The 26,515-nt window shown below is 44.4% G+C and overlaps 1 protein-coding gene across 1 annotated transcript in view; it reads right to left on the bottom strand.

Moving 5' to 3' along the window:
- The window catches only part of LOC140720062 (nuclear factor 7, brain-like), a 37,327-nt gene extending 11,440 nt beyond the window's left edge, over window positions 1-25,887 (bottom strand). The window contains 6 exon segments of the mRNA XM_073034965.1: window positions 17,951-18,069; window positions 18,166-18,188; window positions 24,633-24,866; window positions 25,275-25,370; window positions 25,499-25,641; window positions 25,644-25,887. Of these exon segments, the coding sequence (XP_072891066.1) occupies window positions 17,951-18,069; window positions 18,166-18,188; window positions 24,633-24,866; window positions 25,275-25,370; window positions 25,499-25,641; window positions 25,644-25,887 (859 nt within the window).
- Between the last annotated feature and the right edge of the window lie 628 nt (window positions 25,888-26,515).

Below are 26,515 nucleotides of genomic sequence, written 5' to 3'. Positions count from 1 at the left end.
TGAGTTGGTTGTTGGTCAAAAGAGACAGAAAAGATTTATCAGGATGTTGCCTGGACTCAGGGGAATGAGTGACGAGTGGGTGAGTAGACTAGGATTTTACTCCCTACAACATAGGAGAATGAGAGGTGAATTGATCATGAGGGGCATATGGTGAAGACTATAAGACCATAATACACAGGGGCAGAACTAGACCATTCGGCCCATCGAGTTCGTTCAGACGTTCCACATTGGCTGATTTATTATCCCTCTCAATGCCACTCTCTTGCCTTCTCCCCATAAACCTTGATGCCCTGACTAATAATCAAGAACCCACGTGAAATATACTCAATTACTTCACATCCGTCTGTGGCAGTGAATTCCATAGATTTGCCGCTTTGTGGTAAAAGAAATTCCTTCTCATCTCTGATCTAAAGGGATGTCTCTGTACTTTGAGGCAGTGCCCTCTGGTCCTAGACACTCCTATTATAGGAAACATCCCTCCACATCCACTCTAGGCCTTTCAATATTTGATAGGTTTCCATGAGATCTCCTCATTTTTCAATACTTGACCATGATTGTTCTTGGCATATATTTCTACAGAAGAAGTTTTCCATTGCCTTCTTCTGGGCAGTGTGTTCACAAGACGAGTGATCCCAGCTATTATCGATACTCTTCAGAGATTGCCTGGCATCAATGATTGCATATCCAGGACTTGTGGTATGCACCAGCTGCTCATACGACGATCAACCACCTACTCGCATGGCTTCATGTCACACTGATTGGGGAGCTAAGCAGGTTCTAACACCTTTCCCAACGGTGACCTGCAAGGTAGCGGAGGGAAGGAGCACCTTACACCTCCTTTGCTGGAAATGCATCTCCACCTTGCCATCCAAGGGGCCCAAAACTGCTCACAATATTCCATGTGTAGTCCGACCAATGCCTTATAAAGTCGCGCACCACATCCTTGCTCTTATATTCTAGTCCTCTGGAAATGGATGCTAGCAATCCATTTCCCTTCCTTACCTCAAACTCAACCAGCAAGTTAAACTGAGGGAATCCTGCACAAGGGAATCCCTTTGCACCTCTGATTTTTTTAATCTTCTCCCCACTTTTAAAATGGTCTTCACCTTTATTTCTTCTACCAAAGTGCGTGGCCGTACACACCCCTGCATTATATTTCATCTGCCACTTCTTTTGTTCATTCTCCCAATCTATCCAAGTGGTTCTGCAGACTCTCTGTTTCACTAACACTACCTGCCCCACCATCTCTCTTCGAAACATCTGCAAACTTTGCCACAAAGCCATCAATTCCATCATCCAACTCACTGACATACAAAATGAAACAAAGCAGTCCTAACACCAAACCTTGCAGAAAACCACTAGTCATAGGCAGCCAACCAGAATAGGTCGACTTTATTGTTATTCTTTGTCTTCTGCCAGTCGATCTTCTATCAATGGTAGTGTGTTACGAACCCGCAGGTTTCACTTTAAAAGAGCGCCTCAGTGAGGCAGGACTATGATGTTATTCACTGACTGACTCGCGAGTTGTTTACCTTTAAAACAAGGACACAGACAATCACAGTCAGAAGTCAGAAGAAGAGAGAGAGAAACAGCCAGTTGGAATGAGAGAGACAGAACAGCTACTCTCGTAGTCTGAGGAGGACTTGGACTTAAGAACTGCCGAGGCAGGTTTGCTCCAGAATGTGTGTCTGTCACTTTGTATTCTGGAGATGGAAAGAACAACCAGAAGACAGCAGAAGAGAGCCAGGAGAAATGCAGCCATGGTTGCAACAAATATCACATCCTGGGCATATAAAATAGCAAATAGAAAGGGCTTGCTATCTTCTTCCTTTGTTTAAGGCAAGGATGCACAAGACAATTGAGAAGGTAAACTCTGTCTGAACTTTAAACTAAGTATGTTTGTTGAATATATGTATATTTGTTGAATATTCAGCTTTGTATTGTCTGTAACTTGGGCAACATGAATGTTTGGTTGAATTTTTACTGTTTGTAAATAAATTGTTAATATACCTATTCAAAGTCAGTGCATTTCCTGTCTCAATTGCCAGACCCACGAAGCTGATTGAACATTACTCCCCTTAAGGAATCAATGCTGACATTGGCTTATTTTATCATTGCCCTCAAAGTACCCGGAAACATCATCCTTAATAATGGACCCCAACATCTTCACAACCACTGACATCTGGCTGACTTGCCTATAATTTCCTTTCTTTTGCCTCCCTCCCTTCTTAAAGAGTGGAGTGACATTTACAATTTTCAAGTCTTCTCGAACCATTGCAGAATCTCATCATTCTTGAAAGGTCATTAGTAATAGCTCCATAATTCTTTCAGTAACCTCTGTCAAAAACCTGGAGCATACTCCATCTGGCCTGGGTGACTCATCTACCTTTCAGGCTCCCAAGCACCCTCTTCTCAGTAATGGCAATTACATTCAATTTTGCTCCCTGAAACTGTTGAATTTCTGGCATTTGGTAGAATTTTCCACAGAGAAGACTGATGAAAAATAGTTATTAAGTTTGTCTGCCATTTCTTTGTTCTCCATTACTAACTGCCCTAATCATTTCCAACAATTCAATATTGACTCTCACCTCTCTTTTACTCTTTATATATCTGAAAATCTTCTGAAAGATTCTTTTATATTATTTGCTAGCTAACTTTCATATTTCATCCTTTCTCTCCTTATTACTTTTTCAGTTGCTTTCTGTTGGTTTTTAAAAGCTGTCAATCCTCTAACTTATCACTAATTTTTTTTTGCTGTATTGTATGCCCTCTCTTGCGTTTATTTCAGCCACAGTTGCCTCATTCTCCCTTTAGAATTCCTTTTTCATTTGGGATGTATCTTCCGAATTGCCACCAAAAACTCCAGCCATTGCTAATCTGCTGTCATCACAGGGCAGCACCCATCATCAGGGACTCCCACCATCCAGGCCACACTCTATTCTCACTGCTGCCATCAGGAAGAAGAAACAAGAACCTCGCCTGTGCAGTCTAGCCTCTTTTCCCTGGGCAGTTTAAAAAAAAGACTTCTCTCTGAGATTCCTTTACCCCGTCACTCTCAGCCTCTTGCTCCGATTTAAAAATTCCTCTCCTTTTTAATCAGGAGGGATAAAAGAAGGCATGAGGAAGCTTTGGCAGTCAAGGTGAAGGGCTTCTATGGGTATATTAAGAGCAAAACGATAGTAAGGAATAAAATTGGTCCTCTTGAAGATCAGAGTGGTCGGCTTTGTATGGAACCAAAAGAAATGGGGGAGATCTTAAATGGGGTTTTTTTTTGCATCTGTATTTACAAAGGAAACTGGCAAGGAGTCAGTGGAAATAAGACAAAGAAGTAGTGAGGTCATGGAACCTATACAGATTGAAGAGGAGGAGGTGCTTGCTATCTTGAGGCAAATCAGAGTAGATAAATTCCCAGGACCTGACAGGATACTCCCTCGGACCTTGAAGGAGACTAGGCCCTGGCAGATATATTTAAAATGTCAATATCTACGGGTAAAGTGCCGGAGGATTGGAGGATAGCTCATGTTGTTCCGTTGCTTAAAAAAGGCTCTAAAAGTCATCCGGGAAATTATAGGCTGGTAAATTTGACGTTGGTAGCAGGTAAATTATTGGAAGGAGTACTAAGAGATAGGATCTACAAGTATTTGGATAGACAGGGACTTTAGGGAGAGTCAACATGACTTTGTGCATGGCAGGTCATGTTTAACCAATCTAATTATTAGAGTTTTTCAAGGAAGTTACCAGGAAAGTGGATGAAGGGAAGGCAGTGGATGTTGTCTACATGGACTTCAGTAAGACTTTTGACAAGGTCCCGCATGGGAGGTTAGTTAGGAAGATTCAGTCGCTAGGCATACATGGTAAGGTAGTAAATTGGATTAGACATTGGCTCAATGAGAGAAGTCAGAGAGTGGTAGTGGAGGATTGCTACTCTGAGTGGAGGCCTGTGACTAGTGGTGTGCCACAGGGATCAGTGCTGGGTCCATTGTTATTTGTCATCTATCTCAATGATCTGGATGAGAATGTGGCAAATTGGATCAGCAAATTTGCTGATGATACAAAGATTGGAGGTGTAGTGGACAGTGAGGAAGGTTTTCAAAGCTTGCAGAGGGATTCGGACCAGCTGGAAAGATGGGCTGAAAAATGGCAGATGCATTTTAATGCAGACAAGTGTGAGGTATTCCACTTTGGAAGGACAAACCAAGGTAGAACATACAAGGTAAATGGTAGGGCACTGAGGAGTGCAGTAGAACAGAGGGATCTGGGAATACAGATACAAAATTCCCTAAAAGTGGCATCACAGGTATATAGGGTAGTAAAGAGAGCTTTTGGGATATTGGCCTTTATAAATCAAAGTATTTAGTATAAGAGTTGGAATGTTATGGTGAGGTTGTATAAGACATTGGTGGGACCAAATTTGGAGTATTGTGTGCAGTTTTGGTCACCTAATTACAGGAAGGATATTAATAAGGTTGAAAGAGAGCAGAGAAGGTTTAGAAGGATTTTGCCGGGACTTGAGAAACTGAGTTACAGAGAAAGGTTGAATAGGTTACGACTTCATTCCCTGGAGCGTAGAAGAATGAGGGGTGATTTGATAGAGGTGTAAAAAATTATGATGGGTAAAGATAGAGTGAATGCAAGCAGGCTTTTTCCACTGAGGCCAGGGGAGAAAAAAACCAGAGGACATGGGTTAAGGGTGAAGGGGGAAAAGTTTAAAGGGAACATTGGGGGGAGCTTCTTCACGCAGAGAGTGGTGGGAGTGTGGAATAAGCTGCCAGATGAAGTGGTGAATGCAGGCTCACTTTTGACATTTAAGAAAAACTTAGACAGGTACACGGATGAGAGGTGTATGGAGGGATATGGTTCTGGTGCAGGTCAGTGGGACTAGGCAGAAAAATGGTTCGGCACAGTCAAGAAGGGCCAAAAGGCCTGTTTCTGTGCTATAATGTTCAGTGGTTATAATCTACGGATTCTCTGTCAAGGACTCTTCTTCCCATATTCTTGATGATGATGATTTTAATTATTTCTTTTTGTGTTTGTTGTCACTGGTTGTCCTCCCTGTTAATGCAGTCTTTCATTGCTTCTATTATGGTTATGGGATTTACTGAGTATGCCCACAAGAAAATGAATCTCATCATTGTATATGGTGACACATGTCCTTTCATAATAAAATTACTTTGAACTTTGAACCATCCCTGAAGGTGTCTCCTTCCCATCAACTTTGGCCAGCTCCTGTCTGATGCCTCTATAATTCCCTTTACTCCACTGTCATGCTAATACATCTGACTTTATCTCCTCCCTGTTAATCTGCAGTGTGAGCTCTATGATATTACAAAATCACTACCTACTGAGGGTTCCTTTACCTTAAGCTCCCTAATACAATGCAGTTCATTAAACAACATCCAATCTCTGTGTGGGCTCAACTCCAAGCTGCTCTAAATAGCCTTCTCATAGGCATTCTACAACTTCCATCTCTTAGAATCTAGCATCAAACAGATATTACTAACCCACTTGCATATTGAAATTCCCCATAGCTATTGTAATATTGCCCGTATTACATGCCTTTTCTATCTCCCATTGTAATGTATATCCCATATCCAGGCTACTGTTCGGAGGAATGTGTCTAACTCCCAACAGGGTCTTTTTACCTTTGCAGTCTCTTAGCTCGACCCACAAGAATCCAAACCTTCCACTCCTGTGTCACCTCTTTCTGAGGATTTGATTTCAATTTTTACCAACAGAGCCACCACACCCACTCTGCCTACCTGCCGGTCCTTTTGATGCAATGTGTATCCTTGGATGTTCAGCTCCCAACTATGATCTTCTTTCAGCCACGATTCAGTGATGCCCACGATGTCATACGTCTCTAACTATGCTACAAGATTATCTACCTTATTCTCTGTCCCTAGTGCATTCACCTTCAGTCCTGTATCGGTCACTCTTTCTGATTTTGCCCCCGTTTGACTGCGGCTCATCCCACCGACTGCAATTCTGCCCCATCATCTGCCTGTTCTTCCTCACAGTCCCACTACACAATGCCTCAACTTGTGTATCAACTGCCCCTTCCTCAGCCCTGTCACTCCGGTCCCCATCCCCTTCCACATTAGGGATTTTCCCCAGGGAGGGTGTGTGAAGAACAGGAGTGCAAAGGTTTATGATCAAAGGCGATGGATTTAAAAGGGACATCAGGAACTTTTCTTCAAACACAGGGTGGTGCATATTTGGAATGAGCTGCTGGAAATAAGCAACGTTTAAAAGAATCTACAGTGGATCGTACATGGATTGAAGAGTTTTATTGGGTTTTGGACCAAACGTGGGCAGATGTCACCAGCTCACTGGGCAAAACAGTCAGCATGGACATTGGGCCAAATGTATGACACCCTGACTTGAACAGGTCACCCTAAGGATCAATGTGGTCATCGATAAAGGAGATGGGGGAGGTTTTAAATGAATATCTCCCAGGGAGAGGGTCATGGAAGCTAAGGAATTAAGGAAAATGAGCAGTAATGTCTTGGAACATATCACAGTGCAAAAGCAAAGGTGCTGGAGGTATTAGAGGTGGATGAGCCCCAGACCGTGATCTGCTCTGTCTGATACCTCCAGACTAGGGAACGAATTCCAGGGCCCTGGAGGATAAATTTGTTTCACATTTCACCACAGATGAGATGATGGACGACAGGAACTCAAGGCCACCGAGCCTAACATTAGTGGTGGGACAATTACTGGAATGGACACCGAGAGACAGATTTACCAGCATTTGGAAAGGCAGGGACTGAGTCAGGATAGTCAACACTGTTTTATGCCTGGGAAATAGTGACTCACAAATTTAATTAATTTTTCTTTGATGAGGGGACAGAAAGGATTGTTGAGGATAGGGTGATGGACATTGTCCACATGAACTTCAGCAGGGCCTTTGACAAGGTTCCATGAGGAAGGCTCATAGAGAAGGTTTGATCACATGGGATTCACGGTGACCTATCCAATTGGATGTAAAATTTGTCTGGCGGTAGGAAACAGAGGGTGGTGGTGGAGAGGTGTTGTCCAGACTGGGTCACTGTGATCAGTGGTGTTACCATGGGGATCGGTTCAAGGTCCACTGTTCATAGGTACTAACGATTTGGGAGAGAATATAGATGGCATGGTTAGTGAGTTTGCAGATGACAGCAATATTAGTGGTATAGTGAGCAGTGGAGGAGTTTATCTAGATCACAATAGACAATAGGTGCAGGAGTAGGCCATTCGGCCCTTCGAGCCAGCACCGCCATTCAATGTGGTCATGGCTGATCATCCACAATCAGTACCCCGTTCCTGCCTTCTCCCCATTTCCCTTCACCCCGCTATCTATAAGAGCTCTATCTAACTCTTTCTTGAAAGCATCCAGAGAATTGGCCTCCACTGCCTTCTGAGGCAGAGCATTCCACAGATCCACAACTCTCTGGGTGAAAAAGTTTTTCCTCAACTCTGTTCTAAATGGCCTACCCCTTATTCTTAAACTGTGGCCTCTGGCTCTGGACTCACCCATCAGCGGGAACATGTTTCCTGCCTCTAGCGTGTCCAGTTCCTTAATAATCCTATATGGTTCAATCAGATCCCCTCTGATCCTTCTAAATTCCAGTGTATACAAGCCCAGTTGCTCCAATCTTTCAACATATGACAGTCCCACCATCCCAGGAATTAACCTTGTGAACCTACGCAGCACTCCCTCAATAGCAAGAATGTCCTTCCTCAAATTTGGAGACCAAAACTGAACACAATACTCCATGTGTGGTCTCACCAAGGCCCTGTACAACTGCAGAAGGACCTCTTTGCTCCTATACTCAACTCCCCTTGTTATGAAGGCCAACATGCCATTAGCTTTCTTCACTGCCTGCTGTACCTGCATGCTTACTTTCAGTGACTGATGTACTAGATCTCGTTGTACTTCCCCTTTTCCTACCTTGACACCATTCAGATAGTATTCTGCCTTCTTGTTCTTGCCACCAAAGTGGATAACCTCACATGTATCCACATTAAACTGCATCTGCCATGCATCTGCCCACTCAGCCAACCTGTTCAAGTCACCCTGCATTCTCCTAACATCCTCCTGACATTTCACACTACTACCCAGCTTTGTGTCATCTGCAAATTTGCTAATGTTACTTTTAATCCCTTCATCTAAATCATTAATGTATATTGTAAATAGCTGCAGTCCCAGCACCGAGCCTTGCGATACCCCACTAGTCACTGCCTGCCATTCTGAAAAGGACCTGTTAATCCCTACTCTTTGTTTCCTGTCTGCCAACTAATCTCCTATGTAGGACCTTATCAAAGGCTTTCTGAAAGTCCAGGTACACTACATCCACTGGTTCTCCCTTGTCCATTTTCATAGTTACATCCTCAAAAAATTCCAGAAGATTAGTCAAGCATGATTTCCCCTTCAAAAATCCATGCTGACTCGGACCGATCCTGTTACTGCTATTCAAATGTGCCGTTATTTCATCTTTTATAATTGACTCCAGCATCTTCCCCACCACTGATGTCAGGCTAACTGGTCTATAATTCCCTGTTTTCTCTCTCCCTCCTTTCTTAACAAATGGGATAACATTAGCTACCCTCCAATCCTCAGGAACTGATCCTGAATATATAGAACATTGGAAAATGATTAACAATGCTTCCATGATTTCTAGAGTCACCTCCTTAAGTACCCTGGGATGCAGACCATCAGGCCCTGGGGATTTATCAGCCTTCAGTCCCATCAGTCTATCCAACACCATTTTCTGCCTAATGTGAATTTCCTTCAGTCCCTCCGTAACCCTAGGTCCTCTGGCCACTATTACATCTGGGAGATTGTCTGTGTCTTCCCTAGTGAAGACAGATCCAAAGTACCTGTTCAACTCGTCTGCCATTTCCTTGTTCCCCATAATAAATTCACCCGTTTCTGCCTTCAAGGGCCCAACTTTGGTCTTAACTAATTTTTTTCACTTCACATACCTAAAGAAGCTTTTACTATCCTCCTTTATATTCTTGGCTAGCTTACCTTCGTACCTCATCTTTTCTCCCCGTATTGCCTTTTTAGTTATCTTCTATTGCTCTTTAAAAGTTACCCAATCCTCTGGCTTCCCACTCATCTTTGCTATGTTATACTTCTCTTTTATTTTTATACTGTCCTTGACTTCCTTTGTCAGCCATGGTCGCCCCTTACTCCCTTTAAGATCTTTCTTCCTCTTTGGAATGAACTGATCCTGCACCTTCTGAATTATTCCCAGAAATACCTGTCATTGTTGTTCCACTGTCATCTCTGCTAGGGTATCCTTCCAGTCAACTTTGGCTAGTTCCTCCCTCATGGCTCCATAGTCCCCTTTGTTCAACTGTAATACTGACACTTCCGATTTTCCCTTCTCCCTCTCAGATTGTAGATTAAAACTTATCATATTATGGTCACTACATCCTAATGGCTCCTTTACCTCGAGCTTGCTTATCAAATCCGGTTCATTACATGATACTAGATCCAGAATTGCCCTAACAGGCAATCCAGTACAAGCTGCTCTAAGAATCCATCTCAGAAGCACTCCACAAACTCCCTTTCTTGGGGTCCAGTACCAACCTGATTTTCCCAGTCGACCTGCATGTTGAAATCCCCCATTACAACCGTAGTATTACTTTTGCGACATGCTAATTTTAGCTCTTGATTCAACTTGCACCCTATATCCAGACTACTATTTGGGGGCCTGTAGATAACTCCCATTGGGTTCTTTTTGCCCTTACAATTTCTCAGTTCTATCCATACTGACTCTTTTCTAACTTGACACCATTCAGATAGTAATTTTCCTTCCTGTTCTTGCCACCAAAGTGGATAACCTCACATGTATCCACATTAAACTGCATCTGCCATGCATCTGCCCACTCACCCAACCTGTCCAAGTCACCCTGCATTCTCCTAACATCCTCCTCATATTTCACACTGCCACCCAGCTTTGTGTCATCTGCAAATTTGCTAATGTTACTTTTAATCCCTTCATCTAAATTATTAATGTATATTGTAAATGGCTGCGGTCCCAGCACTGAGCCTCGCGGTACCCCACTAGTCACTGTCTGCCGTTCTGAAAAGGACCCATTAATCCCTACTCTTTATTTCCTGTCTGCCAACCAAATTTTTATCCATGTCAGTACACCAGCCCCAATACCATGTGCTCTAATTTTGCCCACTAATCTCCTATGTGGGACCTTATCAAAGGCTTTCTGAAAGTCCAGGTACACTACATCCACCGACTCTCCCTTGTACATTTTCATAATTACATCCTCAAAAAATTCCAGAAGATTAGTCAAGCATGATTTCCCCTTCGTAAATCCACGCTGACTCGGACCGATCCTGTTACTGCTATCCAAATGTGCCGCTATTTCATCTTTTATAATTGACTCCAGCATCTTTCCCACCACTGATGTCAGGCTAACTGGTCTATAATTCCCTGTTTTCTCTCTCCCTCCTTTCTTAAAAAGCGGGATAACATTAGCTACCCTCCAATCCTCAGGAACTGATCCTGAATCTATAGAACATTGGAAAATGATTACCAATGCATCCACGATTTCTAGAGCCACCTCCTTAAGTACCCTGGGATGCAGACCATCAGACCTTGGGGATTTCTCAGCCTTCAGTCCCATCAGTTTACCCAACACCATTTTCTGCCTAATGTGAATTTCCTTCAGTCCCTCCGTAACCCTAGGTCCTCTGGCCACTATTACATCTGGGAGATTGTCTGTGTCTTCCCTAGTGAAGACAGATCCAAAGTACCTGTTCAACTCGTCTGCTATTTCCTTGTTCTCCATAATAAATTCACCCGTTTCTGCCTTCAAGGGCCCAGGTTTGGTCTTAACTAATTTTTCCTCTTGACATAGCTAATGAAGCATTTACTATCCTCCTTTATATTCTTGGCTAGCTTACCTTCGTACCTCATCTTTTCTCCCCATATTGCCTTTTTAGTTTTCTTCTGTTGCTCTTTAAAAGTTTCCCAATACTCTGGCTTCCTGCTCATCTTTGCTATGTTATACTTCTTCTCTTTTATTTTTATACTGCCCTTGAACTCCCTTGTCAGCCATGGTCGCCCCCTACTCCCCTTGGAATCTTTCTTCCTCTTTGGAATTATCTGATCCTGCACCTTCTGTATTATTCCCAGAAATACCTGCCTTTGTTTTTCCACTGCCATTCCTGCTAGGGTATCCTTCCAGTCAACTTTGGCCAGTTCCTCCCTCATGGCTCCATCTTCCCCTTTGTTCAACTGTAATACTGACACTTTCGATTTTCCCTTCTCGCTCTCAAATTGTAGATTAAAACTTATCATATTATGGTCACTACCTCCTAATGGCTCCTTTACCTCGAGTTCCCTGATCAAATCCGGTTCAATACACAACACTAAATCCAGAATTGCCTTCTCCCTGGTAGGCTCCAGTACAAGCTGCTCTAAGAATTCATCTCAGAGGCACTCCACAAACTCCCCTTCTTGGGGTCCAGTATGAACCTTATTTTCCCAGTCTGCCTGCATGTTGAAATCCCCCGTTACAACCGTAGCATTACCTTTGTGACATGCTAATTTTTAACTCTTGATTCAACTTGCACCCTATATCCAGGCTACTATTTGGGGGCCTGTAGATAACTCCCATTAGGGTCTTCTTGCTCTTACAATTTCTCAGTTCAATCTATGCTGACTCTACATCTCCTGATTCTATGTCACCCCTCGCAAGGGACTGAATTTCATTCCTCACCAGCAGAGCCACCTCATCCCCTCTGCCCATCAGTCTGTCCTTTCGATAGGACGTAACAACAAACGGGACTCTGGCACTCTGCCCAGTGCCGTGATCAAGAGAGTAAGGAGAAATGCCGTCGTTATAGGGGATTCCATTGTGAGGGGAACAGACAAGAGATTCTGCGAGCCAGACAAGGATACCCGGATGGTGTGTTGCCTCCCTGGTGCGAGGGTACCAGATATCTCGGATCGGGTCCGGAGTATTCTCAGGAGAGAGGGTGAGCAACCGGAAGTCTTGGTACATGTTGGTACCAATGACATAGACAGAAAAAGAGAGGAGTTCCTGAAGGAAGATTACTGGGAGCTAGGAAGAAAATTGAAAAGCCGGACCTCCAGAGTAATAATCTCAGGATTACTGCCTGAGCCGTGTGCCCATGATGGTAAGAATAGCAGAATTAAGCAGATGAATGTGTGGCTAAGTAACTGGTGCAGAGGGCAGGGCTTCAAATTCTTAGATCACTGGGATCTATTTTGGGGGAGGCATGACTTATACAGAAACGATGGGTTACAGCTGAACTCCAAGGGTACTAATATCCCAGCGGGATTGTTTAATATAGCTGTTAGGGAGGGTTTAAACTGAGTTGGCAAGGGGAAGGAAACCAGGGTGTTAGGGTCAAGGAAGAGGAAAATAGAAATAAGTCAAGGAAATCCTGCTGTTCAGGAGGATTTAAACTAATGTGGCAGGGGGATGGGAACAAGTGCAGAGAGACAGAGGGGTGTAAAATGAGGGTAGAAGCAAAAAGTAGTAAGGTGAAAAGTAAAAGTGACAGGCAGGCAAATCCAGGGCAAAAATCAAAAAGGGCCACTTTTCAACAGAATTGTATAAGGGCTAAGACTGTTGTTAAAACTAGCCTGAAGGCTTTGTGTGTCAATGCGAGGAGCATTCGTAACAAGGTGGATGAATTGAATGTGCAGATAGTTATAAATGAATATGATATAGTTGGGATCACAGAGACATGGCTCCAGGGTGACCAAGGATGGGAGCTCAACATCCAGGGATATTCAATATTCAGGAGGGATAGACAGGAAAGAAAAGGAGGTGGGGTAGCATTGCTGGTTAGAGAGGAGATTAACGCAATAGAAAGGAAGGACATTAGCCTGGAGGATGTGGAATCGATATGGGTAGAGCTGCATAACACTAAGGGGCAGAAAACGCTGGTGGGAGTTGTGTACAGGCCACCTAACAGTAGTAGTAAGGTTGGGGATGGCATTAAACAGGAAATTAGAAATGCGTGCGATAAAGGAACAGCAGTTATAATGGGTGACTTCAATCTACATATAGATTGGGTGAACCAAATTTGTAAGGGTACTGAGGAAGAGGATTTCTTGGAATGTATGTGGAATGGTTTTCTGAACCAACATGTCGAGGAACCAACTAGAGAGCAGGCCCTTCTAGATTGGGTATTGAGCAATGAGGAAGGATTAGTTAGCAATCTTGTCGTGCGAGGCCACTTGGGTAAGAGTGACCATAATATGGTGGAATTCTTCATTAAGATGGAGAGTGACATAGTTAATTCAGAAACAAAGGTTCTGAACTTAAAGAAGGGTAACTTTGAAGGTATGAGACGTGAATTAGCTAAGATAGACTGGCAAATGATACTTAAAGGGTTGACGGTGGATATGCAATGGCAAGCATTTAAAGATCGCATGGATGAACTACAACAATTGTTCATCCCAGTTTGGCAAAAGAATAAATCAGGGAAGGTAGTGAACCCGTGGCTGACAAGGGAAATTAGGGATAGTATCAAGTCAAAAGAAGAAACATACAAATTAGCCAGAAAAAGTGGCACACCTGAGGACTGGGAGAAATTCAGAGACCAGCAGAGGAGGACAAAGGGCTTAATTAGGAAAGGGAAAAAAGATTATGAGAGAAAGCTGGCAGGGAACATAAAAACTGACTGTAAAAGCTTTTATAGATACGTGAAAAGAAAAAGATTGGTTAAGACAAATGTAGGTCCCTTACAGTCAGAAACAGGTGAATTGATCATGGGGAACATAGACATGGCAGACCAATTGAATAACTACTTTGGTTCTGTCTTCACTAAGGAGGACATAAATAATCTTCAGGAAATAGTAGGGGACCGAGGGTCTAGTGAGATGGAGGAACTGAGGGAAATACATGTTAGTAGGGAAGTGGTGTTAGGTAAATTGAAGGGATTAAAAGCAGTTAAATCCCCAGGGCCAGATGGTCTGCATCCCAGAGTGCTTAAAGAAGTAGTCCAAGAAATAGTGGATGCATTAGTGATAATTTTGCAAAACTCTTTAGATTCTGGATTAGTTCCTGAGGATGGGAGGGTGGCTAATGTAACCCCACATTTTAAAAAAGGAGGGAGAGAGAAACTCAGGAATGCTAGAGTCGGTTATCAAAGATGTGATAACAGCACATTTGGAAAGTGGTGAAATCATCGGACAAAGTCAGCATGGATTTGTGAAAGGAAAATCATGTCTGACAAATCTTATAGAATTTTTTGAGGATGTAACTAGTAGAGTGGATAGGGGAGAGCCAGTGGATGTGGTATATTTGGATTTTCAAAAGGCTTTTGACAAGGTCCCACCTGGGAGATTAGTGTACAAACTTAAAGTACATGGTATTGGGGGTATGGTATTGATGTGGAAAGAGAATTGGTTGGCAGACAGGAAGCAAAGAGTGGGAATAAACGGGACCTTTTCAGAATGGCAGGCAGTGACTAGTGGGGTACCGCAAGGCTCAGTGCTGAGACCCCAGTTGTTTACAATATATATTAATGATTTAGAGGAGGGAATTAAATGCAGCATCTCCAAGTTTGTGGATGACACAAAGCTGGGCGGCAGTGTTAGCTGTGAGGAGGATGCTAAGAGGATGCAGGGTGACTTGAATAGGTTAGGTGAGTGGGCAAGTTCATGGCAGATGCAATTTAATGTGGATAAAAATGAGGTTATCCACATTGGTGGCAAGATCAGGAAAACAGATTATTATCTGAATGCTGGCCAATTAGGAAAAGGGGAGGTGCAATGAGACCTGGGTGTCATTGTACACCAGTCATTGAAGGTGGGCATGCAGGTACAACAGGCAGTGAAAAAGGCGAATGGCATGTTGGCATTCATAGCAAGAGGATTCGAGTACAGGAGCAGGGAGGTTCTATTGCAGTTGTACAAGGCCTTGGTAAGACCACACCTGGAGTATTGTGTGCAGTTTTGGTTCCCTAATCTGAGGAAAGACATTCTTACCATAGGGGGAGTACAAAGAAGGTTCACCAGATTGATTCCTGGGATGGCAGGACTTTCATATGAAGAAAGACTGGATCGACTAGGCTTATACTCACTGGAATTTAGAAGATTGAGGGGTATCTTATTGAAACGTATAAAATTCTAAAGGGATTGGACAGGCAAGATGCAGGAAGATTGTTCCCGATGTTGGGGAAGTCCAGAACAAGGGGTCACAGTTTAAGGATAAAGGGGAAGCCTTTTAGGACTGAGATGAGGAGAAACTTCTTCACACAGAGAGTGGTGAATCTGTGGAATTCTCTGCCACAGGAAACAGTTGAGGCCAGTTCATTGGCTATATTTAAGAGGAAGTTAGATATGGCCCTTGTGGCTAAAGGGATCGGGGGTATGGAGAGAAATCAGGTACAGGGTTCTGAGTTGGATGATCAGCCATGATCATACTGAATGGCGGTGCAGGCTCGAAGGGCCAAATGGCCTACTCCTGCACCTATTTTCTATGTATACCCTTGAATATTCATTTCCCAGCCCTGGTCCTCTAGCAGCCATGTCTCTGTTATTCCCACAACATCATACTTGCCAATTTCCAACTGAGCCTCAAGCTCATCCACTTTATTTCTTATACTTCGTGCATTCATATATAATACTTTTAATCCATTACTCCCCTTGTTTCTCACATCGATACCCATTGCACTTGGCCATACTCTCCGATCCCTTCCTGAGCTTTCTGCCCCGTCAATTCTGTTGTCTTTCTTAACTTTTCTTATTCTCTCTTTTCCTTTAACTCCATCCTTGTATTTCCAGTTTGACTCCTCCCCCCCACCCCACTTATAGTTTAAACACACCCATGTAGCAGTGGCAAACCTGTCTGCCAGAATGCTGGTCTCCCGCCTGTTAAGGTGCAACCCGTCCCTTTTGTACAATTCATCCCTACCCCAAAACAGATCCCAGTGGTCTAAGAATCTAAAACCCTGCTTCCCGCACCAGCTCCTCAGCCACACATTGAGATCCCCTATCTCCCTGTTCCTGCCCTCACCAGCACGAGGAACTGGAAGCAAACTGGAGGTAACCACCCTGGAGGTCCTGCTTTTCAGCCTTCATCCCAGTTCTCTGAAGTCATACTGCAGAATGTCCTTGCCCTTCTTCCCGATGTCATTTGTGCACTACCACCTCCAGCTGTTCACCTTCACCCTTGAGGATTCCCTGCAATCGGTCCGTGACATCCTGGATCCTGGCTCCAGGGAGGCAACACACCATCCTTAAATCCTACTGGTTGCCACAGAAACCCCTTTCTGTACCCCTCACTAAGGAGTCCCCTACTACCACGGCTCTGCCTGACGTCTGTCTCCTCGGCTTTCCTTCAGTGCCGATTTTTGACTCGCAGACCTGTCCGCCTCTCAGACTGGCAGTGTCTTCTGTCCCAACAGCTTCAAAGCCTTCAAAGAGGGTGAACCTGTTTTCAAGAGGCACATCCCCCGGGGTCTCCTGTACTTCAAGCTTCCATCCCTTCCTCATTGTCGTCGCCCCCCCCCCCCCTCTTCCGGTATCCTTGGTGTAACGATCTCACTGTAGGTCCTGTTCAGAAAACTCTCGGTTTCCCGGATGAACCTGAGGTCATCCACTTGCCTCTCCAGTGCCCCAACATGTTCCTTCGGGAGCTGAACCTGGACACACTTTTCACAGTTGTAGCAGCCGGAGGCACCATCAGTGTCCCTGACCTCCCACATCAGGCAAGCATCACACTGAATCAGTTTACCTGTCATCTCTTCACCACCTCTCACCCTCTCCAGCTGTGGCGTAGTCTCCTCCCTCAGCCTCCTTGCCGTAGACTCCTCAGCCAAAGACTCGCACTTTTCTCACAAGGCCCTTCCCTCGACAAGGCCGTTCCCCGAGTCAAAGCCACAAAGCTCCTCTCCTTTACTGGCCACTTTCCACTACAGGATCACTGAAACATTTTTGATTATTTATAATGTTTTTTATCCTTCTCTTGATTTATAATTACAGTATGGACAAGGTGGGCCGAAGGGCCTGATTCCATGTTTATATCTCAATGACTGGAATGAGATATCGACAGAGGATGTGGGGGTGTTGCTGCAGCTTTTCACTGAATGTCCTGTTTCTCAACTCGATAAAAGATCCACCCGAGGGGAGGGAACGAGGATCTGACAGCCGCAGAAACACTGGGGATTCAGTGTAGGGAGGTGCCGGCTTCTGAAATGATCAGATCTCCGTGCAGTCAGATTTGTGGGGAGAGGAGAAATAAAGTGAACGAAAGCTGTAACTGGAGCCTCAGTGAACAACCACAGAAGGTTCACAGTTTACTGGCCACAAATGTGTTGTTGTCCCTGTGAATAAACTTCTGCCAAACCCCTTCCCAGATCATCCTCCTGAGGCATCTCACCCTGGAGCCTGGCTGTGTTGAGGAATTCCATGGAAAGGTATAAATTTCTAACAAGGCTCGACGGGCTGGATGCAGGGAGAATGTTTCCCTTGGCCGATGAGTCTGGAACCAGGGCTCACCGACTCTGAATAAGGGAAATGTCATTCAGGATTGAGAAGAGGAGAACTTTCTTCTCGCAGGGGGGTGTGAATCTTTGGACCTCTCTATCCTGGTGGCTCTGGAGTCTCAGTCACTGGGTTCACTCACAACTGGAATCTTGCCGGCCACACACACAAAACGCCAGACAAACTCGAGTCACGCACAGTTTACAGAGGGAAATGAACAAGTTCACACTTCAGCCTGAGACCCTTCACCCGGACTGGAAAGGAAGCAGATGGGTGAGGGGATGAGCAAAAGTTGTAGGGTGATTGGAGAGTCCAGGTGAGATAGAAGGCAGATGGTGTGAGGAGGCGGAATGATGTGAGAAGCTGAGATGGGATAGGTGGAAGAGTCAAAGGCCTAAAGAAGAAGGTATCTGATAGGAAGTATCACTTAAAATTGTTCACAAACAAGGAGAAAGGAAACTGTAAATGTTTACCTCGCTTAATTGTATCAGACATTTCTCTCAACGTTGTGTTCAACAGAAAGGGGTGATCGAATTTTTCAACAGGTAGGGTGCCATGTGTCACCGACAGCACATGTTCATCATCACTGATCCTGTAAACATTACACAGCTGGTCATAAACTGAGCATCAGTGATATTGGAACTATTTTACAAATCCACACTGTTTTTCAGTAAAGACCATGTCCTACCTCCTCTTCCAACGAGCTTCCTCCTGAAATAAATAAAACACAGATCTCAATTGACTGACTGTGTGCATCCCAATATCATGAATTTGAGCCAAGTTATTGAAATTTCCCACTTCCCAGCTCTCTCTCACTGACACACATGGAGAAAAGGGAGACTGTAACAAGGGGCACAGAACCCGGGAGAAAGTTGCTAATTATCCCATAACTGAGAGGATGGAACTGACGGGAAAGACTGGACAGGCTGTGAATGTTTTTCTGGATATGATGTCAGGGAGGATCAGATGCCGGAATTTAAGATTAGTGATGGATTGGATTGGGTGTGGGTGGAGAACGCATCTCTGCTTGAAATGTAGTGAAGGGAATGTGGAACTCACTGTCATAGGAGAGGTTGAAGTGGAACAGCAGAGATTGAATGTGATGGGGAAGCCGGATAAACACATACAGACTCCGGTCCAACTCTGCGTGTTGTTGGGGAGAGTGTGAGAGTGAGAGAAAGAGGTTTGGCTGGTTTGGCCTGTAGCATTCTTTTGTTCTATTTTAAATCACAGACACGACTGCTTCTATAACTTGTGTTTGGTCACCTTACAGGGGCAGCAAAGGAACTATCTCTTGTTTTGAGCAGCCAGTTTTTTCACCTTTGCATAAGCAGTTTGCTAGTGCCTGTGGTAACAGAGGCACTTAGTGTGTTTTGCAAAGGGAGAAAGTAAACCAATAATTAGAATAGTGATGAAGCTATTGTAGGACCAACAAGGCAGGACTTACAGTTGCTTCGTGGTATAGATTACCAATTTTGACTCAAGAAGCTTTGGTGAGGAAGCACAGTTGAATAGGTTCAACAGATCGGAGAAGTATGGAGAAAGTAAAAGAGAAAAGCAAAGATAAAGATAAAGAAAAAGAAAAAGTTAAAAAGGGCAGAAAAGACAAGTGCAAAAGATGCAAAGGTTACTGGATTGTAAGGACATTTTACCTGAATGCCCAGAATATTCGTAACAAGGTCAGTGAGTCGTGGCACCAGTCAGTATAAAGGGGTATGGTTTAATGGCCATTACAGAAACATGGTTGCAGGGTGGAGAGGATTGGGAATTTAATATCCAAGGATATCAGGTAACACGGAAGGATAGGCAGGAAGGTAAGGGAGGTGGGGTAATGCTCTTATTTAAGGATGAGATCAGGGCGACAGTGAGAGACGATACAAGATCTAAGGAGCAGAATATTGAATGTTAGATGGGGGTAGCGATTTGGAATCGTAAAGGGAAAAATCACTGGTGGAAGTTGTCTATCGGCCACTGAACAATTACATCACAGTGGCACAGGCAATAAACAAAGAAATATCTGAGGCACGAGCAGTTATCGTGGGGTACTTTAACTGGGTGAATCAAGTTGGTCCAGGCAGTCCTGAGGAGGACTTCACAGAATAATATGTGATAGCTGTCTTGAACAACATGTTACTGAACCTACAAAGGAACGTGCTGTCTTGGATCTGGTCTTCTGCAGTGAGAAAGGTAAAATTAGCAATTTGTAGTTAAGGATCATTTTGGGAAGAGTGATCATGCTATGGGTGAGTTTCTCATACAAATGGAGGGTGCAATAGTTTCATCTAAAACCAGTGTATTCTGCCTAAACGAGGGTGGGAGGAGGGAGAAGTTGTACAGGATAGACTGGGAACACAGGTGGGATGGTTGAGGAACAGTGGAAGACTTTCAAACAGATTTTTTATGGTGCTTAACAAAACTATATTCCAGTTAAAAACAATGGCAGTAATGGTGGGGAGAGTCATCAATAACTAAGGAAATAAAGGAAGGCATCAAACTGAAAGCTCGTGCGTACAGGGTCGCCAAGAGTGGTGGGAAACTGGAAGTCTGGGAAAACTTGAGAAAGTAACAAAGAACCACAAAGTGAGCAGTAAAGAAAGGGAAGATAGATTATGAAAATAAACTGGCACAAAATATAAAAATGGATAGTAAAAGATTTTATAATTTTGTAAAGTGGAAAAGGGTGGCCAAAGTGAATGTAGGTCCCTTGGAGGATGAGAAGGGGAATTGATATTGGGTGATGAGGACATGGCCGAGGCTTTGAATGATTATTTTGTGTCAGTCTTCACGGTGGAGAACACAACTAACATGCCAAAGAGAGATGTTATGGATGCGATAGGAGGTGAGGACCTCGACACAATAGCTATCACTGAAGAGGTAGCGCTGAGCAAACATTTGGACCTAAAGACAAGGTTGGATAGAGTTTGGCATAGTTGGAGAATTAAGGGTTACGGAGAAAAGGCAGGTAGGTGGAGATGAGTCCAGGATCGATAGGATCAGACATGATCCTGTTGAATGGTGGAGCAGGCTCGGTGGTCCAGATGACCTACTCCTGCTCCTAATTCTTATGGAGTTCGGGCACTGTTGCCAGCAGTGGTGATAGGTGGGAGGTTGCTTGTGAAGCAGAGAAGTTGATAGGAGGAGAAGGGTTGAAAGACCTGTCTATTGTGTAAAATGGGATATAATCCAATGAAGAATATATCTGAAAAAGAAAGACAGGGTAATAGTCTCTGAAACGATGAGCTTGATGTAAGCTGGATATAGACATTAATAGGATGCAAAACTGGGCTGAGAGGTGGCAGATGGAGTTCAACCCAGATAAGGGTGAGGTGGTTCATTTTGGTAGGTCAAATATGATGGCAGAATATAGTATTAATAGTAAGACTCTTGACAGTGTGGAGGATCAGAGGGATCTTGGAGTCCAAGTCCATTGGATGCCCAAAGCAGCTGAGCAGGTTGACTCTGTGGTTAAGAAGGTGTATGGTGTATCATCCGGGTCTCTCTTCCCGCCATCATGGACATTTACACTACACGCTGCATCCGCAAAGCAAACAGCATTATGAAGGACCCCACGCACCCCTCATACAAACTCTTCTCCCTCCTGCTGTTTGGGAAAAGGCTCCGAAGCATTCGGGCTCTCACGACCAGACTGTGTAACAGTTTCTTCCCCCAAACTATCAGACTCCTCAACACCCAGAGCCTGGACTGACACCTTACCCTACTGTCCTGTTTATTATTTATTGTAATGCCTGCACTGTTTTGTGCACTTCATGCAGTCCTGGGTAGGTCTGTAGTCTAGTGTAGTTTTTTTCTGTGTTGTTTTTTACGTAGCTCAGTCTCGTTTTTGTACTGTGTCATGTAACACCATGGTCCTGAAAAAAAGTTGTCTCATTTTTAGACCAGCAGTTATAGTCAAAATGACAATAAAAAAGTGACTTGACGACTTGACTTTAAGATTCAGGGGAGCAAATTTCGGACAGAGATGAGGAGGAACCGCTTTTCCCAGAGAGTGGTGAATCTGTGGAATTCTCTGCCCAGTGAAACAGTGGCGGTCACCTCAATAAATATACTAAAGACAAGGTTGGATAGAGTTTGGCATAGTTGGAGAATTAAGGGTTACGGGGAAAAGGCAGGTAGGTGGAGATGAGTCCAGGATCGATAGGATCAGACATGATCCTGTTGAATGATGGAGCAGGCTCGATGGTCCAGATGGCCTACTCCTGCTCCTAATTTGTTAGGGTCTGGTCTGGAGCCCGCATTCCAGGTCTTGCTCCGGTCCGCGGACTCCGGACTCCGGGCCTTGCAGCCAGCCCTCCTGTCACACGGAGCCATTGGATCATCTTGGCTTAAGGAGGTACACCTGTTGCCTATTAGGGGGCAGGTGTTTATAAGGGGCTCGGGGACTAAGCCTAGTTGTGGGGTTGTTCTGCTCTGAAGCTGGTTTAACCTGCTCTGTACCTGGACTGCTGGCTCTGAATCCTGGCTGTATCCTGTTCTACCCTGGTTGCTGCCCTGCTCGGAATCCTGCTCTACCCTGGTTGCTGGCCTGTTCTGTATATGCTCTATCAGGTTGGTCTTGTTTCCCTGCTTCTCTCCTGTGTGCTGGTCCTGCTGTTCAGCTTTATTCTCCTTGCTTGTGCTGCCACGCTGTTGGTTGCCTTTCCCAATTTACCGGTGTATCACGGTAGTCCTGCTGCTCACCCTGGACCCAGCTTCCTTCTGATCCCTTGCCTCCATCGGGCAGGTCTGGCTGGACTGCTGCTGCCTGGTGGGGGTTTCTGCCCTTTCCACCTATTGCTACCTGCCCTGCACCTGCCCAGGTGTCTGTGACTGGCCCAGGCCTCCGTGTTTCTGCCTGGGAGGTGGCCCTGCCTGGGATCCATGCAGCCTGCCATGAGGGATACTCCTGCCTGCCTTGTCTGAACTCTGGGATCCTCCTGCCTTCCTCGCCCCTCACATGCCATGGCATCCCCATCCTGTCCTACCCCTAGTACTTCAGTGTCTGCGTCCTGCATTTGGGTCCAATCCTGCCCCCGTTCCTGACATAATTCTTATGTTCTTATGGAGTTCGGGCACTGTTGCCAGCAGTGGTGATAGGTGGGAGGTTGCTTGTGAAGCAGAGAAGTTGATAGCAGAAGAAGGGTTGAAAGACCTGTCTGTTGTGTAAAATGGGATATAATCCAATGAAGAATATATCTGAAAAAGAAAGTCAGTTCAATTGTCTGTAAAACAATGAACCTGTTCTAATCTGGATGTACAGTCTATTAAAAAGTATTCACCTGTTTTCATCTTTTACTGTTTTAAAACATTATTTCACAGTGGATTTAATTTGGCTTGTTTGATGCTGATCAGAAGAAAAACTCTTTTGTGGCTCAGTGAAAACAGATCTCTACAAAGTGATCTAAATTAATTAAAATACAAAATAATTGATTGCATTAGAACTCCTCCTCCTTTAATATAACACACCAAATTATCACTCGTGCAGCCATTTGGTTTTAGAATTATAATTGTTTCAATGGGGATCTGTTTTTAGAGAACTGTGTACAGTGAAGGTGTTTCAATTGATTGTAGTAAAAATACAACTGTCTGGAAGCTCCAACTGTTGGTGAGTCAGTATCCCGGCAAAAACTACACCATGAAGACAAAAGAACACTCCAAGCAACTCTGCAAAAAGGTTATTGAAAAGCACAAATCAGGAGATGGACAAAGAGAATTTCAAAGTCACTGAATTAAGTCAATCATCAAGAAATGGAAACAATATGGCACAGCTGTAAATATGTCTAGAACAGGCTGTCAACTGAACGACCATGCAAGAAGGACTCGTGATCTATCTCAACTCTGGATGAGATACAAGCTTCAATGACTGAGAGGGGAGAGACTACATATACAACAATTGTTCACCAGTCACAGCTTTATGGGACAGTGGCAAAGAGAAAGCCACTGTTGAAAAAAACCTCATGAAATCTGAGGAAGAGTTTCCAGAAGGCATGTGGAAGACTCTGAGGTCAGCTGGAAGAAGGTTCTATGGTCTGATGAAACCAAAATTGAGCTTTTTGGCCATCAGACTAAATGCTATTTTAGGCGCAAGGGAAAAACTGCACATAATCAAAAACACACCCTACCGTGAAGCATATTGGTGGCTGCATCATGCTGTGGGGATGCTTCACTGCAGCAGGCCCTGAAAGGCTTCTATGGTAGAGGACAAAATGAATGCAGCAAAACACAGGGAAATCCTGGAGGAAAACCTGATGCAGTCTGCAAGAGAACTGTGACTTGGAAGAAGATTTGTTTTCCAGCAAGACAATGACCCCAAGCATAAAGCCAAAGCTACACAGGAATGACTTAAAATCAACAAAGTTAATGTCCTGGAGTGGCCGAGTCAGAGTCCAGTCTCAATCCATTGAGAACTGTGCCTGGATTTGACGAGGGCTGTTCACTCACGATCCCCGTGCAATCTGACAGAGCGTGTGCAGCTTTGTAAAGAAGAATGGGGAAAGATTGCAGTGTCCAGATGTGCAAAGCTGATAGAGACCGATCCACACAGGCTCAAGGTTGTAATTGCTGCCAAAGATACATCTACTAAATACTGACTTCAAGGGGTTGAATACTTATGCAATCAGTTATTTTGTGTTTTATATTTCTAATTAGTTTAGATTAATGCAGAGATCTGTTTTCAGTTTGAGACAAGAAACATGAAAAACAATGAAACTTCCAAGCCGGGGGAGGGGGTGGTGGTGAATACTTTTTATAGACATTGTGGATGTTTAATCTGATGTGTGGGTCACAATGTGAAATTCAATCTCAGTTCCCACTGATCGACAGAGTGACCCTCACACCCACCACACCAGACACACTCACAGCCTGTGACTGTAACTGGGTGTTACTCTGAGTATTGGGGATATTATACATGGGAATCACAGAAACGATCACCAGCTCAGTGCTCTGATCAGAGTAACTCATTCCTGAGAAGGCTGCAGACTGTCCTGTGATGTACAGATGCTATGGGAGGCCGGTTTGAGGAACACAACAATCCTGAACCATCAAAACATCTGTCGGGTTTAAATCTGTTTACAATGATAGTGTCTGTAAATACCACACTGAGTTAAAATACATCATTTTGAGACAGTGCACTTTTACAGAACCAAACTGAAATCTCACCATGAGAAATGTCACATTGTCTTGTTGATCCATCCGTTCCTGTAACTTTGACATTTTCTCCCAGATAGAATTTAAATTCTCTTGAATCTCTCGAAGATTTTTCTCCATCGGATTCGGAATCCTCTCCTCCTCTTCCCTGAGATCTCGGAGTAAACGCTGCTCTTTCTCGGTGATAATCCGGCGCAGTTCATCAAACTGGGATGTGATGTGGGACTGAACACTGTGTGACTGTTCCTGTCGAATGAAAGGAGAGGCTCGTTTATTATTTGGCTGTAAAGTATTTCCCTGTGACATGGAAGGAGACCATTCAGCCCACTGACCCTATGCTATTTCTCAGATATTCAATCCCATTCATTCACGTCTCCCTTAAACCGATTCTTCCTCACTGATCCATCAACTCCCACCTGATTCACAGACCACCCGCCATCACAAGGTTAATTACAGCCCCGAATTATACATTCGTCTAGATTTCTTGACAATGCCGGCCCACTGTGATCTCAAGGAGAACATGCAAACTCCACGCAGAGAGCACCAGAGGTCAGGATCGAATCCAGGTCACTGGAGCTGCGATACTCTGCTACTCGGCATTAAAGGGAACAAAACTACACAGTATTATTGGAAATGCTGCTCAGGAAGCCTCACCCGAACTCCGGAAACCTTCTTTTTCTGTTGCCGCTCCATGTCCTCGAGCTCGCATTTCTTTTCTGTGAGAGAGTCGAACGCAGATTTAACCCGGCGCTGGGAGGCAGAGAGTGAAGGAATTAGACAATAAAGATGCAGTGCTGAGTCAAGCCAATTGATTGTCATATACAAATAAATATAAAATGAAAAAAAACATCAGGTGATCAAAATCGATTTGATTTTACCTTGTAGACTTCAACAGCTTCTTTAATCGGCAGGAAGCGGTGCTCCTTGTGTTCCCGCGAATCTTTACAGATCAGACAGAGCAGTTTCTTGTCGTTTTCACAAAACAGCTTCAGTTCTTCCTCGTGTGCTTCCCTTTGGGATTCAGGTTTAGTTTTCGAGCTTTCTCAGACAGATTTGCCAAGGCCCGATTGACCCTGAGGGTGCGGTCTGAAAACTCCTCTCTACATTCCGGGCAGGAGTTTCTCTCCTCCCTTTCCCAACACCGAGTGATACAGGAGCGGCAGAAGTTGTGCCCACAGTCCAGTATAACCGGATCGGTGAAGAAATCCAGGCAGATGGGACAAACTGCCTCCTCGGTTAAACTCTCGACCTGTCCTTTCGAAGCCATGTTAACTCCCGGTACTTCCGGGTTCTGGATATTTTCCCTTTCGGGGAGCCGCTGAACCCTGCGGTACGGGGATTGTCCACCTGGGGCGCTGCGGTCTCGGGGATGAACGTTGTGTTGTTGCCGGTGAAACCACTTCACTGGGCGTGTCTGGAGCTCCTCGCAAACAGCCACCGGACTCAGCGGCGAGAAAAACACTTCTCCCACTCTCTGTATCTCTAGGGTAGATTTCACTTGGTCCCCTAAACCCACCCGAACCTCGATCTGTGTGACTTGCTGTTCCCATGCAATCACTCGGCAGCAAAAATACACTACATACGATTATAATGAAAGATATTTATGAATGTTTATCAACTAAACAGTTATCAAAGAAACACAAGGGCCCATCATAAATTGCACGTAAGTTGGTGCTCATCCTGAAGTTGTCTTTACTCACACGTTGGACCCGCGGTCTGTGTGAAATCACGCACCACCTTCCGAATATCTCTCGAAATCCATCTCGAACAAACGGACTCTCCCTCGGGAGCACAGGTCCTTTCTCCTTGAAGCCATTCAACTCCATGAACAACATTGTGCAACGGGGACGGCATCCTCAGTCAGCTTCCCTCCTGTCTTCTCCCAGCCCCCGCCA

The sequence above is a fragment of the Hemitrygon akajei genome, chromosome 2 (genome assembly GCF_048418815.1).
Source record: "Hemitrygon akajei chromosome 2, sHemAka1.3, whole genome shotgun sequence".
In the NCBI taxonomy this organism is placed as follows: domain Eukaryota; kingdom Metazoa; phylum Chordata; class Chondrichthyes; order Myliobatiformes; family Dasyatidae; genus Hemitrygon; species Hemitrygon akajei.
Note: the sequence above shows the minus strand (reverse complement) of the source record. Positions and strands in the feature narration are given on the sequence as shown.